The following is a 20391-nucleotide window of genomic DNA, read 5'->3' as shown; positions in this document are numbered from 1 at the left end:
CATTTACACATATATTAAAATCAGAGTTAATCTAATGCTGGGGAGGGGGGAATGGTCAGTTCTTTGGTTCCAAAGAAGGTGGGGAATGTCAGTTTTTTACTCGCCGAGGGGGAGGAGGAGAGCAGGCCCAATACAATATTTATTTATTCGTTATCCATAACCGCTTATCCTGGTGAAGGGTCGCTGGGAGGCTGAAGCCTATCCCAGCTGACATTGGCCAAGAGGGGGGAAACACCCTAAACAGGTCACAGGACTATCACAGGGCCAACACTCAGAGACAACCAGTCACGCTCAGTTTCACACCAATTTAGAGTCACCAACCAAGTCAAACCCCTAACCATCTTGCTGTGAGGTGACGGTGCTGACCACTACACCACCGTGCCACCCCAAACACAGATATGTCCACTTTATTTATCTTGTTGTACATGTAGACCTAAGCACCAGGTTATCCAGTTAATAAATCATATCTGCATAATGGGAATGATATAGACATAACAGTAACAGTTTTCAGAATTTTTAAACTGTTTAATCAGGCCTATATGATAAATGATCACCTAGCCTATACAATAAAAGTGCAACATATTCAACACTTAACTCAGGTGTACCATGTTGCAACAGTCGACTCATTATCCTAACACCTTGCACACAGCAGTTTCATTATTCACTCAACAGAGTGCCCTTCACAGATATGCTACAAGTGTCACTTGAAACTGAGACTGTTAACACTCACCCCAAAACGCACGTGCATTCTTTACCTGAATTACAGAAATCCAGTATTCAGTAGATTGTGCCATTGGTCAGCTATTTTAATAAACTGGGTGAATATTTCTTGTGTTCAAAGACACTGTAAAACTTCAATCAATAGCCCAGGTTATTAATGACTTAAATCACTGAACTCAACAGGCCTATATTCGGGACAGGCGTCTATATGGGACAGGCCTCTAATTCCTTTTACATAAAACTGTTGCTCAGCAAAGATGGGAAATACAATGAAATTGTTTCTTCAAACATATCAATTATGAATCATTCATTTGGTCTAGCTCCGAGAGACAGCGCATCAGATAGACAGAGTTACGACACTCGTTTTACTGCACCTGAGGATGAAAGTAGCTACATGGCCTATCGACACAACACTTTATCCTGTTAAAACAATACTCAAAACTTGGATTAATATTTGATTCTTTTGATGGAATATTAAGAAGTATGAATAACTTAGAGGGTAATCAAGGAATGCACACATATTCTGACTATATGACTGCTTCAGAGGTAGTGAGTTGCCACTTTTTTTTCATCTCTCTTGTTTACTTGGCTGGTAAATCTCAATGAATCACTGTATACTGTATGAAATACTGTAGTTTAAGTAAAATGAACTGAACAATTGAATCGCGGAAAATCTAATCAAGCTAACAATATGTAGCATCTCCATATTGACAAAGTGTAAACATTTATTTTATAAAAATGAACTGCTCGTCAACCAGACCAAGCTTCTAATTGAGACAGGTCTTTGTCAAAATGTGTAGCCACACCAGACCAGTATAAGGGACTGGGTGTTTAATTAGGACTAGGCTTTTAAGTGAAGTTTTGCAGTAGTCCTGAGTGGGATCAGTAGCCATTAGCCTGCTCCTTACTTTAGCATAGACTGTGTAGTGATAGTTATCATGCTAAAACTGTAGCATAAAAAAGTGGAAGTGGTAAGTTAGTAGTACAAAGCCAACATCGTAAAACAAAAAAAACAAAAAAATGTCTATTGAAGGTAACAAGCTAAAATGTTAGCATGCATTATGCTAGGTAACATTAGGTCAGTGCCACGCTAAAACTTTAACATACAGTTGTAGGGTCAATGACTAAGTTATGTTGAGGTGCTTATAGTTCACACTATATTTATGGGCAGTAACCTGAAATAAATATGCTCTGAATCTGTCTTTAAGAGGATAGGTCTATATATGTGTATATATTCTAATTCTCTATTGTCACAAATCTCATGTGCAGAGTTGGACTAATAATGAATGTATCTTTTTAACAAGTATTGTACATGTATTCAAAGCCTGATATATCTTCTTCCTCTGTGCAACAGAGGTTCATTGAGTGTGGTAACATGGACATGAATAACCAGTTTACGAGACTTATATTGGATCATTTTCAGGATATGTTGTTTACATGAACACAGAGAAATTGGGTTATTCATATTACCCCATCCTGGATTTTTTCAGAGTACTCCAGCTAGCATATTCAGGTTTCCCATTCACACAATATAGTGTTTACATTAAACAGATAAACAGGATACTCAAAAACTCATCATGAATGGGTTATTCATGTCCATGTAACCGTACTCAGTGTTGTCTAAAAACACATCAGTGAGCCACACTGTTGTGTGGCATGTTCCTTTGTTGCCATGGACACACCAACTGTAGTTTATTTGACTTAATCCCACATATACTGTTCAACTAATCTAAATAACAAATCCCGCATGTTAATAATTTGCTGAATTAATAATTATGTGTGAATCAACAGAACATAGCATTAAACCATAATGCTGACATTTAACATGGAGGTCTAGCTCGCTCTGACTCCTGTTGTGGCGATGGTGAAGGCCTCCTAGGAGGAACATCTGGATGGGAAGGCTAGGGAAGGTACATAAGCCTCAAAACCAGCCACAACTTAGCCCTGAGCAGAGTAACTGTATGCTATTGACCAATCAACAGACTGACAGACGGTTCAATTGGTTCCATCCACAACGTTTCACAGTAGAAACAGAAAAAAATCATGTATCGAACTGAACTGAACCATACCATACCATACTGCTTGGGTGAAATGGGGCTTAAGGTATCTGTGATGGACTGGGTGAAGACGTTAGCAACTATAACTCGTCTAATTAGGGATATACATGAATGAGAACGAGATTCCCACAGTCCCACATTTTTCCAAAGAAATGTCTTTGACGTTCCTTAGATACATGTTTAAACGCCAACTACTGTTTATGGATTCATTCAATTAATTTGTACACGCAAATAATCAATTATTTAAAGTACAAAGTGTGCATCACTTGTTTGAGAGCACAAAATAGTAGCTTACACAAATTTGTTCTTTTCCCCTCCATAGCTCCTGCTTGACTCTGTAACTAACACAACATAGCATCTTAGTTAGTCCCTATGTGATATCATAAACCTCTGATTATACATTTCTTTTCTACCCTGGAAAATAATCCTTTTGATGTTGTTTTTCTTTTTTTGTACATTGGTTAAGCAATGGGACAATCTTCCAAAAACATGGTGTTATTCCTAAACATTCGGAATAAGATGATTAATTTTCTTAAATGTTGCCTAGTGAAGTTTTCATTGTTGACACCCACACACCCACACATACATACATTCTCATACTCATTCAAACATGGCACTACAGTGCCACTAGTGCTCAGAAATACCACAGGGTACCTTTAATTTTTTTTTTTTTAAATTTACCTACAGAGCATCTTTGCTCCTGAAAATCTTCAGACTATTTTACCAGCCTCTCAAACACACAATTAGATCAGGGTTCTGAGTGGATAGCAGCACTGTGAAGACATTCAGATGGATCAGTGAGAGAAAGAGAGCTGCAGAGTGAGCCTACCTCAACCCTTTTGCCAATATATGTCTTTTTCTTTTATAACACATCATGACCATTAAAGGTTTAAAAGGAGAAGCACAACAATGAACTGATGATAGAAATGAGAGTAAATAGTACTCCTCAGGATGGTGACTTATCACAAAGCAAAGCAAAAACAAGATTTATATATTAAAAATTAAATGAGAGGCTACAACAGAGATTGATGTCAAGACTTCCATTCCTGTACTGACAATGCTCAGGAGGTAAACCCAGTTCTTATTTTCTTTGATGAAACACAACTTGTAGAATCACAATCTATCATGCCACATGCTCCTGTCTACAGAAACATGTCACAGTTAAATGACAGAGAAACAAACAAGGAATTATCATTTTATGCAGCTTCATAAAATTTTTTTAAAAATCTGCCTGACAGTTTCATTCAAACTGATGCCGTGATTTGTGTTTTAGAGTGCACATTGAGGAAGTGGATATCAGGGTTAGACATAAATCAGGCCACTACTGGCTATATATATTTAGTGATCTGTAAATATGGAGCTTCCACAGAAACTGCATTTAAGCAGTCCCTAAAACCTGCTAGAAACCTATTACACATTTATTACTTCTAATATTGTTACATAAAGCTTCCGAGTATAAATTCTTAAATTAAAAAAATGTAATGTCACTTCTTGCTCCACTGTACTGGTTTACCCATGTGGTGTTTAAAGAGCTACCAATATTCTTAGTTTTAGTGGACAGCTTGAGCGGCACATGGTCTATTCTGTTGAAGGATTTTCCACCTTAAAAAATACATTATCATAAGGGACATGACCGAAAATATGTGTATGTTCAACTGCTGCTTAAATTAACTCTCACCTTAAACACACAAGTTGTGGCAGAGCTCCGGAGCGATGTGGAGGCCATGGCATGACGAAGTAGTGCATGTAGCTCTGGTGTGGAGAAACTATTTGCAGTGGTCTATACGTTTGGCTCATTTTTGTACTGTAACTACTGTGAATGTGAGTTGCCTAAAGCAGCCACCTTCCATAAAGGGGCAAGACACAAACCTTTCAGAGTTGCCTTTAAAGAGGGAAGAGGTCTGCACTCTCAAACAAATCCAATCAGAAACAGACCTGTGGAAGACACACTCTAACATGACGTGTTTTAACACATTACAATAACAAAACAAAAATAGAGAATTGGCCCTAACAATGCAAACACGTCGTTTATCCTGCGCATTTCACACTCTCCATTGGCCTCATAATGATACATGCAGATCGGAGACCTGCAGCGATACAACAGGACCCTATTCCGATAGGGTCAAAATTATTTTGACACAGCCTCATGTCCAGAGATGACTCTTTGATACTAGACACAGAGTGGATCTGTGAAGAGCTCTACTTAAGGGGATGACTGATTGATATCTAAATGATACTATTTCCAGGGGAGAATTGCTTTAAAGGTCCAGTGTGTAGGATTTAGGGGGATATATTGACAGAAATAGAACATAACATAATAAGTATGTTTATTTTAATGTATAATCACCTGAAGATAAGAATTGCTGTGTTCTCCTTATCTCGGTATGAGCCATTTATGTCTACATATGGATCAGGTCTTCATTTATGGAGATCGCTATTTTGCACCACCATGTTTCTACAGTAGCCAAGATAAGACAAACCCAACACCGACTCCACATAGGGCCGTCTGAGTTTTCGCGTCAGCTGCCATAGTAAGAAGCCCAACTGCATGAGCAGCGCTAGAGTTACACTGGTTGGTAACATGAAACTGCTTTAGGGGCCATACACAGGCCATGTCTTTAATCGGCTGGAAAACAAGAGGTTGGGCATTAGTTGCTGCTCTTGTTTTGTGTCTTGTGCCAGCTTTCAAGAATGTGGCAGCAGGCTGCATCTAAGGTTGCTAGGCAACCTTAACAAGCACCGTATCATAACTATTTACCTGAAATTGAGAGTGCAGAGCTGATCTTATTCCAGGTGTGGTTTGTGTCCAGGCCTACTGTCTGTGGGACAGATGTAAAGCTCTGGCAGCCCTGCACTAAAATGATCAACTTCTCCATATTTTTTACAGACTAATTCTCGGATGAAGAGAGAAGTGTCTGTCAGCTGTGATCCAAAAGGTGAACTCTGTTTATCTCAGGGCGCAATTGTTGCACCCTGAAAAACAGGCGTTACGGAAAGGGTGTGCGCTGCAATGGTGTCACTCTGGCATTTGAGCGCGCCCGCTGTGGGTCTACATTAAAAACAATGAATTTGAGGGCGCAAAAACATGGCATGTGTATGGCACCTTACTCAGTGTTTTTACCAGTTTAATCACCTGGTCTGTTTGTTGTGGTGATGAATGGATCGTTGTGGATAATTTGGCTCTCTATAAAAACCTTCTGAACAATGAACACTGAAGGAATTCTAGCCAGAAGTTTTACCTGGTTGCAATCTGTAATTCACTGCTAGACACCACCAAATCCCCCTATTCTTACACACTTTACCTTTAAGCATTTCTCAAAAGTAGGAACATTTAGGAACAGTGGATTTTTTTTACTGAACTAGGGACAGTGGTGGCAACTTCTTAAAAATATTCATATCATATCATTAAAGAAAAAAAAATAAACATGATGGATTCCCTCCAAACACTGCATTAAACTTCAGAGAATTGTCATTTAACTCTCTGCTGATATATGACATCAAAGAGCCCAGTGCAGTATCTTTAAACAGCAGGTCATCAGTGAAAACTCTTAGCATGGTCTAAGCATGCAAACATAAACAGATGGGGTGGGTGTTATTGGAATACATGTGGTACAGTGGAGGTTGTCCGGTCTTTAACTGGATTTGGAAGTTGGTAGAAAAACAGCAGCCCAGCTGCGTGCCGCCATCCCAGTTGTCACAGTCTCTGTCTGTGAGCTACAGGCTCTCAGCCAGCTGCAGGGTTTCCCTCTGGAGGGCAGCCACAATGGCAGATGCCACACACCCACCAGGTCTGACGAGCCTTAGTGCTTAAAGTCTGCTGAGTCCAGCATCCAGGTCCAGGGACTAGTTGACACGGATGCCTGAGATGAAGGGCAGCCCAGTGGGAACCTTCTTCTTGTACTCCACATAGTCCTCGGCAAAGAAATGGATGAGGGAGAGCTCCTCCTCCTCGATTCGCTCCCGGAAGAACCGCCAGCTGGCTATCGTATAGCCCAGTATACACACAGGGTTACACAGCATGACCTGCAACAGGCAACAGTCTCATCAGTAAACAAAACTGAACATGTGGGAAATGTCTCTTTACAACCAAGTAACAGCTAACCACTACTAATATAATTTCATCTGTCAGTTATTAAAGCTCTGAGCACCAGTGTTGGAATATACAGTTTTTGCTTAGGATTTTTCTTCTAAGATTTCTAACACATTTTAACATAAACTGGTTCTGCGGACCAAATCATCCAAAATGCAGCTGTGAAATTTGAGAGGTGGGTGGCAGAGGAGGAAATCTTGATAACGACAATAATGACCCATGTCAGTCATATGAAGGAATTTTAATATCAGCGGATTATCAAATGCAACCAGGGTGCTACAGTTCGTGGTTGGCACAGATATTTTTAGAATCTGGGTATGATATTGCACTCAATTTATTGTTCCGATAGTCTCTGCAAATTACACTATATTTTGTACACCTGTAGGAACAGACAGGCAGCACTGGAACACGTTTCCCATTACTTCACAACTAGTCCATACCCATTGGTAGCTTTGTCACCTTCTACCTATGCCAATCCTCAATGCCTATGTGCAGTTTCACATAGATTGACCACGTCAGTGAGTAAGAAAAACGTGAGACAGACAGAATGACTGACTGACAGAATGACACACTATGTGATGAGCCACGCCCTCTGCAATATTCATTGCCTTATAGAAGCTCAGTTTTAGTAAGTTTTCCAACTTTTGCCAAGAGGGAACTTTAGATATTGGTCCCTAGATTATGTTCACCGAGTTTCATGCAGATCGGTGTGTGTGGGTCGCAACACTTTAATTAACAGGTGTGGGCGGGTGCAGCTTTAGCAGACATAATGACGGATAATGGGTCAGCTCTGGTATTAAGCTTTAGGGGTATGGGCGGGTGTGGGTTTTCAAAAATGGACCAGTGCAGGACTCTGCTCACTAGTTTCCGCCCAGGGCTTTGACCTGCAAGTTGAATAGCATTATATGTGTGACAGAAGAAGAGAAGAAAAGAAAAACTAAAGCATACAGGACATACAAAATGTATGGAGCTGTAAAGTTGTCCACCATGGTACCAGTTTGCTGCTAGCTAATGTAGCTAACTTGTTTGTCTATTGTTTGGTCTGTGACGTAATAGGTCAACTGGAAAGGTCCAATACTAAAAAGCTGAAAGAGGGCATATCACCACCTATCATAGCGGAGTCGGACATACTTCATTCAATAAATTGAATCCTCTCCCATTCCAACTGAATGGCCTAGCCGAGCTATAACCATAGCTCCACTTAACTGTAACCCGAGTGTAACAGAGTGTTGGTGAATTCTTGTTGTGTTGATGTTGATATTTAACCAGTACCTCAACAAAAGATCAAATTTAAATATACTCAAAGCTCAGAATGATGTGTTTTGCAGTCTACAGTAATAAAGGTATTACTTGGATTGGATTGGGTAGCCTGTAAACCCAAATAAATAGTGACAGCAAATAATGGATAAACATGGTAGTAAACTTGCTATACAAAATAACACCACACCTGCAGTTAACAGATAAAAAAGAAAGGAAACTGTTCAACAGCGAATTGTTGCTAAAATCTAGCATGCACTTCATTATTTGGTTGTCTTGGCGGATTGATGAATATCATTCTGATGACAGTGTCTGAAAAATCCAAACCAGGTATCAATCTGAGTTGCAGCATTACAAGAGAGATGTGATTTTAATATGGTACTGGTGTACTGTTTAAGAATGAGCTGAGCATGAGGCTGAGCAGTGCTGTGGCAGCTCACCTGTGTTCCTGTGCTCCAGTAGAACCAGCCCACATAAGACGGGTGTCTGAAGTAGGAGTAGACCCCGGTAGTGACCAGCACATGGCTCTGGGCCTTCTCATTCTGGACAATGTGGTTGAAGTTAGAGCCAGCTGTCAACATGGCTGCCTTCCGCAGGCCCTCACCACACAACACCATTAGCAGACCCACGACGCTCACCCAGTTCAGCTGCTTCAGCTCTGAGAGAGAAGACAGGCAGATGAAATACTGGTGGACACACGAAAATCTCAGTATGATGAATGTCATGTAGAGTCTGAGATGGACCTCTGCTTCTTTCCAAGTCTAGTCCGAATTAAGAATTTTTCAGACTCAACCTTGAGAATTAAAGGGAAATTTCGGTTTATTTCAACCTGTCTCCTATCGTCCTAAATTTGTTTCAAGTGACTAGTGACATAGAAATAATAGTTAGCATGTTAGCCGTTAGCCTAGATACAGCCGGGGCGCATAGTAGCGTCAGACCTGTTAAAACGTAAGTGAACGGGCATACCTTCAAGTGCAAAGTTAGTCCACTAAACAAGCTTTTTCTCCACAAAGACCGCCTCATATCGTTAGGATAAATGTCAGAGAACATATAGAAAACGACATGTAAACGTGTTGTCTTACCTTACCGGTGTGCTGCCATGTTTGTTTACCATCTAGCTCTGCTTTCCAAAGCGCAGCCGAAATAGATCTCGCCAGCTCTAGATAAAGCCCAGCTGGATACTAACGTTACTCCAGGTGGAGGTGTCTCGTCCTCGGTCACATCCAGACCTTGAAAATAAGGCTGCAACCGCACTGGGGCACATTCACAGGTACACCAGCAATCTCCAGAGCTATGCAGCCTTGCAGCCTTGCAGCCCGCCGGCCTGCGCACGGTATGAGATCGCTGCTTGTTCTCGCGATATTTCGGCCACGCTTTGGAAAGCAGAGCTAGATGGTAAACAAACATGGCAGCACACTGGTAAGGTAAGACAACACGTTTACATGTCGTTTTCTATATGTTCTCTGACATTTATCCTAACGATATGAGGCGGTCTTTGTGGAAAAAAAGCTTCTGGACTAACTTTGCACTTGAAGGTATGCCCGTTCACTTATGTTTTAACAGGTCTGACGCTACTATGCGCCCCGGCTGTATCTAGGCTAACGGCTACCATGCTAACTATTATTTCTATGTCACTAGTCCCTTGAAACAAATTTAGGACGATAGGAGACGGGTTGAAATAAACCGAAATTTCCCTTTAAGTGTTAAATTCAGTCTAACCTAAACCAAACTCATTTCACTTTCAAAAACTGACTGAAGGTTGAAACATTTGGAACAAACCAGTAACAAGTTTCAATTTAAGATTTGATCTTCTGTACTTTATGTTTCTACTCAACCTGCAATTTTCTAATTCCCTGTCTCTGTATATCCCTCTCTACCTACAGAGCTGAGGCTGAGCAGTTGGACACATCACCTGCTTTTTGTAAGAGGGTCAAACTGCAGACTTCATGTCTGAGGACCCCAGGTCTGTCGCCAGATCAACCAGGACTGAAATCTGTAAAACGTAAAAGGGTAACTTCGGTATTTTTCAACCTGGACCCCATTTTCTCATGTTTTTGTGTGTAAGTGACTAATAGCAACAACAGTTTTTAAAATTGAACTCCAATGAACTCAGCTAAGCGTGCCAGGTGACCCAACTACAAAAGCCAGTGGACTAAAGACATCCTTAGTGTCAAATAGTAGAGCAGCAGGCCCAAGGTAGCCCTGTGTGTGTGTGCTGGGCCCTTACCACACACATGATGCTCCTACATTTTTTCAGTTAGGAGTACATGTGCTCCTAGTGAAAAAGGTTAGCGTAGAGCCCTGGTTAACAGAAAGACTGGTGTGGGGTCTCTTCATTTTCACTGCAAGTAGTTATAATTACATGTTAATCACTTATTGATGCTGTTTTTGAAGTATGAATAAGCCGCACTTAAGGGACTGTTCTTTACTTGTCAGGGGAGGAGGGTGGCTGGTTGATTTTTATTGTATTTATTTATTTTATTTTGATCCCCCTATGTTAATCACTTATTGATGCCATTTTGAAGTATGAATAAGTCAATAAGTAATTTATTCCATTGAAATATCATTGATGTATTATAGAAAAGTGATTTATCTTTTTATAAATGACAAAAGGCACATCTGCCTAATTTTTGCTTTGGTATCGTGATACTACTCAGAACCGTGATACTTTCACTGGTATCGTACCGTGGGTCCCAATTTTGGTACCGTGACAACACTAACTGGAATACTGACAGGCAAACCTTTCTACTGCTACCAGTAAAATACACACAATGGTGCTGAGTGGACTGACAATGAGACTGAAGACACACCAACCTGGAACGGTCAGTTTCTCCACAGTGAACTCCACCCATGATGAGACCGCAGCCAGGGTGTACTCCACACTGTGGTTGAGCAGGAATGAGTCTAGTGACAGGCTGCGAGGGTTGATGATGGCCGTCACCAGGTACTCAGAGTAATGGAAGAATGACAGCGAGCACATGTACCTGCAGAGAGGCACTATTACTACACATGTTCAACTGCAGTAGGCCTGGACTACAAAATACACATCCGCTGTCAAAATATGGTGCATACACTGGTTCACTGTGTAACTCTGTAGAGCTTAACTAACCAAGGAATTATCATTACTGTGGTCTTCAGTGTAATTTAATACACTGTGATTCTATGGTGTGAAACAATACAAAATGAAAAAAAGTCAGGGAATACTATTGGGTGGGTACTATTAATAAACACATGGATACAAGATTTAACTAAACCAAATCATGAAATTTCTACAGTTTCATGTTACTTAATATACTGACCATACTAAATGACTGATGTCTGCAAATATGTACATACCAGCCGAAATGTGTCCAAGTGGTTTCAGAGCAGCTTATAATTAAGCCACAGCCAAAAGTAACTCCCAGAAAGCAGGCTCTCACAGCAACCTAGAACAAGTTAGGACACTCAGGTTATCCCGGGTCAACCAGCTAGCTAGACCTAAACAAACCCCTATTTCTCTCTAGACAGCTTTAAGGGACAGTTCAGATTTTTTGAAGAGGGGTTGTTTAGGGTACTTGTCCATATTCAGTGTACTACATATGCTAGATTTCAGTCAGCACGCTCACAGTTTGGGGAAGCAGGCAGGAGTCCAACACATAAGCTAAATGATGAACTGCTGTGGAGGGGTCAGCAACAAAACCTATTTTAGCCACTTAAAAAAGTGCCATCTAAAAAACAGTATCAGTTTAAGTGTATGCTATAATTACAGTATTTTCACAACTTTAACTTTTTTCGTCAGACAGCCCTTGATGGCTTCAATTCCCCATCTATTTATGCTCTCATCAAAGCCACAAGGCTCCATTGACAAAAACAGATGGTGCTTTTCAAAGTCAAGGAAGGATCCTTAAATGGGTGAATTTCAAGGAGGCTACATCTTAAAGTCCTTCCTTCAGATAATTTTCAGTGGTGCGCATATGTATCTTCAATGGGCACAAAATACCCACAATTCTTTGCGCACGATTTGCTGGAATTGAAGGTGGGGCCTCTTTAATAGGCTCGTTCGAGATGAACTGCGCCTCGTCTGGAAAGTAGACGAGATCAGACGGCTGCAGCAGGAGGCGGTGACAAAAAGCCACAGTGAAGTCGGACAGTTTCCAGCAGCCTTCAGTCCATACAGGAAGTCACAGACACACTTTCATCCTGTCCGGAATGATGTTAATTAATTAAAAAAGTGATCAGACCCATATATCAGTTTGTTTTCAGTCTCTAGTTGTTTTAATTACACTGAACAAAAATATAAACACAACACTTATGTTTTTGCTCCCATTTTTCATGAGCTGAACTCAAAGATCTAAAACACTTTCTATACACACAAAAGACCATTTCCCTCAAATATTGTTCACAAATCTGTCTAAATCTGTGTTAGTGAGCACTTCTCCTTTGCCGAGATAATCCATCCCACCTCACAGGTGTGGCATATCAAGATGCTGATTAGACAGCATGATTATTGCACAGGTGTGCCTTAGGCTGGCCACAATAAAAAGGCCACTCTAAAATGTTCAGTTTTATCACACAGCACAATGCCACTCTAAAATGTTCAGTTTTATCACACAGCACAATGCCACAGATGTCGCAAGTTTTGAGGGAGCGTGCAATTGGCATGCTGACTGCAGGAATGTCCACCAGAGCTGTTGCCCGTGAATTGAATGTTCATTTCTCTACCATAAGCCGTCTCCAAAGGCGTTTCAGACAATTTGGCAGTACATCCAACCGGCCTCACAACCGCAGACCACGTGTAACCACACCAGCCCAGGACCTCCACATCCAGCATGTTCACCTCCAAGATCGTCTGAGACCAGCCACCCGGACAGCTGCTGCAACAATCGGTTTGCATAACCAAAGAATTTCTGCACAAACTGTCAGAAACCGTCTCAGGGAAGCTCATCTGCATGCTCGTCATCCTCATTGGGGTCTCAACCTGACTGCAGTACGTCGTCGTAACCGACTTGAGTGGGCAAATGCTCACATTCAATGGCGTCTGGCACGTTGGAGAGGCAATGGCGTCTGGCACGTTGGAGAGGTGTTCTCTTCACGGATGAATCCCGGTTTTCACTGTTCAGGATGGCAGACAGCGTGTGTGGCGTCGTGTGGGTGAGCGGTTTGCTGATGTCAACGTTGTGGATCGAGTGGCCCATGGTGGCGGTGGGGTTATGGTATGGGCAGGCGTATGTTATGGACAACGAACACAGGTGCATTTTATTGATGGCATTTTGAATGCACAGAGATACCGTGACGAGATCCTGAGGCCCATTGTTGTGCCATTCATCCACGACCATCACCTCATGTTGCAGCATGATAATGCACGGCCCCATGTTGAAAGGATCTGTACACAATTCCTGGAAGCTGAAAACATCCCAGTTCTTGCATGGCCAGCATACTCACCGGCCATGTCACCCATTGAGCATGTTTGGGATGCTCTGGATCGACGTATACAACAGCGTGTTCCAGTTCCTGCCAATATCCAGCAACTTCGCACAGCCATTGAAGAGGAGTGGACCAACATTCCACAGGCCACAATCAACAACCTGATCAACGCTATGTGAAGGAGATGTGTTGCACTACGTGAGGCAAATGGTGGTCACACCAGATACTGACTGGTTTTCTGACAGCCCCAGACCCCCCCAATAAAGCAAAACTGCACATTTCAGAGTGGTCTTTTATTGTGGCCAGCCTAAGGCACACCTGTGCAATATTCATGCTGTCTAATCAGCATCTTGATATGCCACACCTGTGAGGTGGGATGGATTATCTCGGCAAAGGAGAAGTGCTCACTAACACAGATTTAGACAGATTTGTGAACAATATTTGTGAGAAATGGTCTTTTGTGTGTATAGAAAATGTTTTAGATCTTTGAGTCCAGCTCATGAAAAATGGGAGCAAAAACACAAGAGTTGCGTTTATATTTTTGGTCAGTGTAGAATAGATTAATTTATTAAAATGCTTTACAGGTGATCTGTAGTTTATGTTCATGATTTATCCTATTTTCATGTAAATCAGCATCATATCAGTTTGACCTGTCCCCTCAACTACACAGGCTATATAAATTGTGACTGACTATAAGGTTAATATTTTCAGAGTAAAAAAAAAAAAAAAGACAACAGCTTTCATTAAAGATCAGTCAGATATAGTCAGGGCTTCACATCTGTACACATGTTATTATAGGAATCCTCACATCCCACTGACCACAAGTCTCTGTGTTGCTAAATAGGCCTACTTCAATAATTAAAACAGTCCAGTGTTAATATTCAGTAGACTCTGTATAGTTTATGATTAATGTATTCTGTCTCTGGCAACTAAACTTCACCATCAGTCACACAACATGTTTTCTGTTACCGAATAACCTTCAAATCAGACAAATCAAATTTTATCTAAAACGTCATATTGCTGAGTCGACATCTACACCAATCAGCTGTTAGATCAGGTGAGAGCCAGGCGGTGCAGTCGGTGGAGAGCAGCTGTAGCACCTGGCTCTAAAAACTGCGGCCGCCTCGCTCTCGTGATTTTATCGCCATCCAGTTTTGTAATACCTCAGAGCAAGTCGGGATGAAGTCGGACACAAAACTAACCAGCCATTTAAGGATAGATCCCTCATTAACCACATGTTGAATTTTCTTTTTATTTGTTGAGTTATTGGTTCAAAGTTTACCTCCTAGCACCTTTTTTCGTTTTTGTCAAGCACTTCACCTAGGTATGTCACAGTTTGTTTAATGGGAATCTCACTCAATTCTAACAGATCACAGTGTTTAAGGGGAAACAGCACACATTTACTAAGGTTCATTGTCAAACCAGAAACCTCAGAAAACTCCCTGATGCACCGCACAGCTGTGTCAAGCTCATTTTGATTGGACAGAAAAACTGTTGTATCATCTGCTAATTGAGCTAATTTGAATACCCTGAAAGTTGCTTCTTTTAATATGTGTTGCCATGACCTGTGTGACCAGCAAGAACAAAAATGGACTTAGTGGGCATCCTTGTCTGATTCCACGACTGATATTAAACCTGGGGGTTGTACCATTTGTTACCTTAATTGAGCTGTTACTTACTTTATAAAGTGTTTGAACTGCCCTCAGAAACCTATTTCCAAAACCAAAGCATTGAATAAACTGGTGACTGACTGTGTCAAATGCTTTATAAAAATCGACATATAGAATAAAACTCTCATCTGGTATGAATTTATTATAATCTATCATATCTAATATCAGACGAATGTTATTTACAATGTTCCTTCCTGGCATAAACCCAGATTGTTCGTCATCAATAATATCCGCTAATCCTATTTTTAATCTTTTAGCAAAGATGAGAGTGAAAAGCTTTGCATCATTATTCAATAGACTAATCGGTCTCCAGTTTTCAATGCTTAGTTTATCTTTTTTTGGTTTTGGAATTAGTTTTATTAAACCCTGTCTCAGAGTATCGGGCAGTTCCTCTTTTTGATTTGAACGATTTTATTTAACATGTTAAAAGAAACATAAAGTCAAATAAAATAAAGCATACGACATAAAACAAAACAAAACAAGCAAAACAGAATCAAATAATAAACAACTTAAATGATATTGGTCATGTTCAAAAGGGGTAAGGGCTTTTCTAGAGCCTCTTCAAACAGACCAGCTAAAAATGGAGCAATTGATTGTTTAAAGCATTTATAAAATTCCCCTATTAACCCATCATTCCCCGGAGCTTTGTTATCTTTAAGGGCATCAATACATTTTTGCACCTCTGTTATAGTTATTTTCTGGTCACAAATAAATTGGAAATCTTCATCTGTTCTTCTAATATCTGGTTGTATGGTTTGAAGGAATAATGCCATTTTATCTTTGTTCAAGGGGTCAGCAAGATACAGCTTCTCATAAAAGCTCACTACATATTGTGAGATTAGTTTTCCATCTTCACATACAGAATCATTAATTATAAGTTTGCTCAGGGAAGATAATTCATGATTTCTTTTTTCTAAATTGAAGAAATATTTGGTGCATTTTTCCCCCTGTTCTAGCCATTTCCTTCTGGATCTGATGAAGGCCCCTCTAGCCTTTTCCTCATAGATTTTATCCAATTCAGTTTGCAGATAAGCCAATTCTTTCACTTCATCGCTGGTTGCGTCAGTTTTCTCTGATAATGGAATGATTTAGGTGACAAGTTGTAGGTCTTTATCTTTATTGTAGCTGCTTATCCTTCTGCTTAATCGTATGGCTAACTTTCTTATTTCATATTTCATTAATTCCCAGTATAGTCCAAATTTCTTTAGCATGTTGCTTGTCTCCAGCATTTATCAATGATTTTTTGGCTTTCCTTTACAAATTCTTTATTTTGCAACAGAGTTTTGTTTAATTTCCAATAGTCTTTATTCACCTTCTGTCTATCAGCTCCAAGATGGAATTGGATTGCTATAGCCTTGTGATCTGTCAGTACTGTGGGTTCTATCTTGATTATGTCTACCTTATTTTCTAATTCTGCTGAAATTAACCAAAAATCTATGCGGGATTGGAGGGATCTATTCTTATTGCTCCAAGTGTATACTTTTTCCTGTGGGTATCTTTGTCTCCATATATCAATCAAGTTCATTCTGTGGCAAATATTTTCCAATTCAGTTATCTGTTTGGTTTTGGGAGGCCATCTGTCCAAGCCTTCATCAAACACTGTGTTGAAATCTCCTCCCCATAAGATTTCGGCCGAGGGAAACAATGTCAGCCATTGATTTACCTTATTTTCTATTGTTGAGAAAAGGATGTTATTGAGAAGTTTACTATTGGAAGCATATCGGAATAACAAGAGTGTTGTTGTTGTTGTTGTCTAAAGCTGAAGGAATATCAAGATCTGTGTATTTGTCTCTAGCACTAGAAATGCCTGCAGTAGTTTCTAAGAAACTAGATCAAACTTTATTTAACTTTATCTGGAAGAACAGATGCCATTACTTAAAAAAAAAGATATCTTGTGTAACGCCAAGAAGGATGGTGGCTTGGATGTGTTAACTTTTGAAACATTAAATAGCTTTATTAAGATTAACTTTTTAATTAACTTAAGCAGACAGAAGAACAACTTCTGGAACTCTTTTGCCACACATGTATTTAATTCAATAGGTAGAATACAGTTTTTGTTGAAATGTAACTACAAAGTTGAAAAGTTTCCTGTCAAACTTTCGCAAATAAGCTTTGCTGGCCTGGAAACTGATCTACAAGCATAACTTCTCACCAACCAGTTACTAAATTTGGAATAATGAAAACATCCTTTATAAAAAAAAATCACTGTTTTATAAGGATTGGATGGAGCATGGAATTTTATTAGTTAACCAACTTATTAATGACCAAGGATTTTTACATTCTTATGAAGAATTTTTTCTTAAAATTTCAGTTGCCAGTTACGCCAAAGAAATATGCAGCGATTTTTGATGCACTACCACAGGGTGTGCTGCAGCTTCTTAAAGGGACTGAAAGAAATACTGCTGTTGCAGAAAATCGTAATTGTGAGATTTTTGTTGGCGAGGTAGACATTACAAAAAAATCCTGCTCTAACACATATTTGAGAAGCTGCTTACAATCAACGATTCTGCCAAGAGGTCAAATTTACTGGACTGCACAGTTTGGAGAGGTTAACTGGCATAAAGCGTGGCTGGTTGGTGACAAATTCTGTCTTAATAACAAGGTGAAAGAAGTTTCGTTTAAAATTTTACATCAAATCTACCCTGCAAAGAAAACACCTGAAAGATTTAAACTGGACATTGAATACTTGTGTGATTTCTGTGATCTTAAAGATGAAACCATCTCTCACTTATTTTATCAATGTACTTATAGTAAAACTTTTTGGAAAGATGTTAAGCATTTTGTAGAAGAGAAAACAGGAAGAATGATCAGTTTACAGGAAAAAAGCATTTTTATTTATTTTGATGACCAAGACACAGATTTGTGTTTTTTTCAGTTGATCTTGAGTTTGGGGAAATTTCACATCCATAAAAACAAATGGGCCAAATCTAAACCAAACATTGTACTCTTTCAACAAGAACTGCACCGCTATGCTGCCACAATCAAGGACATTAGAAATAAGAAAGCTGCTAAAACACACTCTATTATGGAGAAATTCTGTGGAAATGAACTGTGAAGTTCTTTTGCTTTTTTTTTTTTTTTTTTTTTTAACCTTTGTTTTATTTGGATCTCTGCACCCCCTGTATGTTTGTAAGTATGTATGGATTTATGTCTGTATGTATGGTATTGTGTGTCGCACAACAATAACAATAACAATAACAATAATAATAATAATAAAAAACACTAACCGGCATGCATTGTGCGCCGATCGCTAGTGACCGAATCTGCGCAGGCCTGGCTCATCTCGAACGAACCTATTGACACACACCTGGGCACTCGCTAGCCTGTCTCATCAATGAGTGTTGGAATGCTAGAAAGGAGTCTTGCCTAGCTTCTGTAGGACCCGACTCGGAAGGACCTGACCAACGGAAGAAGCATCCTTGACTCTGAGAAGCACCAAGTAACTTTAGCTCGCTGAACACAAGAGCTGCTGGTCTACTACTGCCTCGATCAGTTACTTAGTTTGGGATATTGTGTGACTTTGGTGAATCAGAACTTACCCATTTTAAACACCAAAGTCACACAAACAAAATAAATGATGGAGGCAAAGGTAGATCATCAGCTCCTGTGCTCAGCAATGTTAGATCACTGTTTTCTCAATGGAATCTGGCTTTCAAGGGAACACCATACTGGGTTAATTTTCTTGTTGAAAATCACTGACAGTGACGTACAACAGTGAAAACACTCTCAATACACCGTACACTTGAACTAATATATTGTTGTTGTTTTTTAAGTGGGACGTTTTTTCAGTGTCTAAAATTCATTTTGTTGCTGACCCCTCCACAGCAGTACATTGCTTAGCTTCCATGTCAGACTCCAGCCTGCTTCTCCAAACTTGAGGTGTGCTGACGGACATATGTGTCAATTTACTGTTTATGGATAAATGCCCCATACAGCCCCACTTCAGAACACCTCAACTATCCCTTTAACACCAGTTGATCGCATTGCTAATTCAGATTAACAGCAAATTTCAGCGGGCTATATTGCAGACTCTCTATCCGGGGCTCTCGCCAAACTCATACTTAATATCTGGCTTTTTAATTATGTATTAGGCTACCCGGTGATAAAACCACACACTGAGCATTAACGTTATATGGAAGAAGATATTTTACCATCATCACCACACACTCTTAAATTCGGTTGTAAAGTGGCAAACCAACATATAAATAAGGAAGAAGCCACTGCAGCTTTACCGGGCTTAGGTTTCTATCTTGAGCACATCAACGCCAACTGTCTTGTTCCTCTTTTGCTAATAAGATTACCGTTAGTCTGGTTAACTACACAGGTAGCTAATGTTAGCTAGCTAGGCGATTAATATTAGCTGTGCAACATTAAAGTTTAAATGACGTTATGTCAGTCAACTGTGCCAACATTAGCTTGAGCTAATGAAATACTTTACCGCGAGACAGCACTGGAAGTTATGTGCACTTTACTCTTAATGAGATAAAATCGGAATCAAGTCAGGAAGTTGGCTAACGTTAACGTTACCTAACGTCAATACTTACCTTGTATAGAGGTCCTCTGTATATGATTAGCAAGAGGCCGTTGATAACTGCAATGTGGATACAAATCACTATTTTCCCGGGAGTTTCCGTCAGATAATCAAAGACCCAGTCGAGATGTCCAAACCACGTTCTGATTAATGGAATTACAATCACGCTGAGTCCTAAAACAAATGCTTTTACACTTACTCTACCTTCCAGCACCAACTTACTGCCTGCCATGATGGAAGTACTGTGTGCTCGAGAAACGAACTATCGCGAGACCTCAATGGCAACCTCGCGATGTCCAGTACGGCTTTTTCACATTTTGGTCCAAAACGTTCGAGATGAACTGCGCCTCGCCTAGAAAGCAGACGGAAGCAGGCGGCCGTAGCGGGGGGCGGTGACAAAAAACTGCGGTGAAGTCGGACAGTTTCCAGCAGCCTTCAGTCCGTACAGGAAGTCACAGACACACTTACATCCTGTCTGGAATGATGTCAATTCATTAAAAAAGTGATCAGACCCATATCAGTTTTTTTTTTTTTTTTTAATTGTGCGACACACAAAACCTTATATCTATATCTATATCTATATCTATATCTATATATATATTAATATATACATACATATACACACATACATGTATGTATATATATATATATATATATATATAT

General features: G+C 40.0%; 1 protein-coding gene across 1 annotated transcript; it reads right to left on the bottom strand.

Annotated features, from left to right (window-relative positions):
- Positions 1-11: 11 nt before the first annotated feature.
- Positions 12-20039, bottom strand: icmt (isoprenylcysteine carboxyl methyltransferase). The gene is made up of 5 exons (XM_050064716.1): positions 19742-20039; positions 11461-11549; positions 10939-11108; positions 8565-8782; positions 12-6800 (listed from the first exon to the last, which is right to left on the bottom strand). Exons 1-5 carry the CDS (start codon positions 19958-19960, stop codon positions 6621-6623), a joined length of 876 nt encoding a protein of 291 aa, XP_049920673.1. The 5' UTR covers positions 19961-20039; the 3' UTR covers positions 12-6620.
- Positions 20040-20391: the final 352 nt, after the last annotated feature.

Source organism: Epinephelus moara, chromosome 16 (genome assembly GCF_006386435.1).
Source record: "Epinephelus moara isolate mb chromosome 16, YSFRI_EMoa_1.0, whole genome shotgun sequence".
Taxonomy (NCBI): domain Eukaryota; kingdom Metazoa; phylum Chordata; class Actinopteri; order Perciformes; family Serranidae; genus Epinephelus; species Epinephelus moara.
This window is presented reverse-complemented; position numbering and strand designations above follow the sequence as displayed.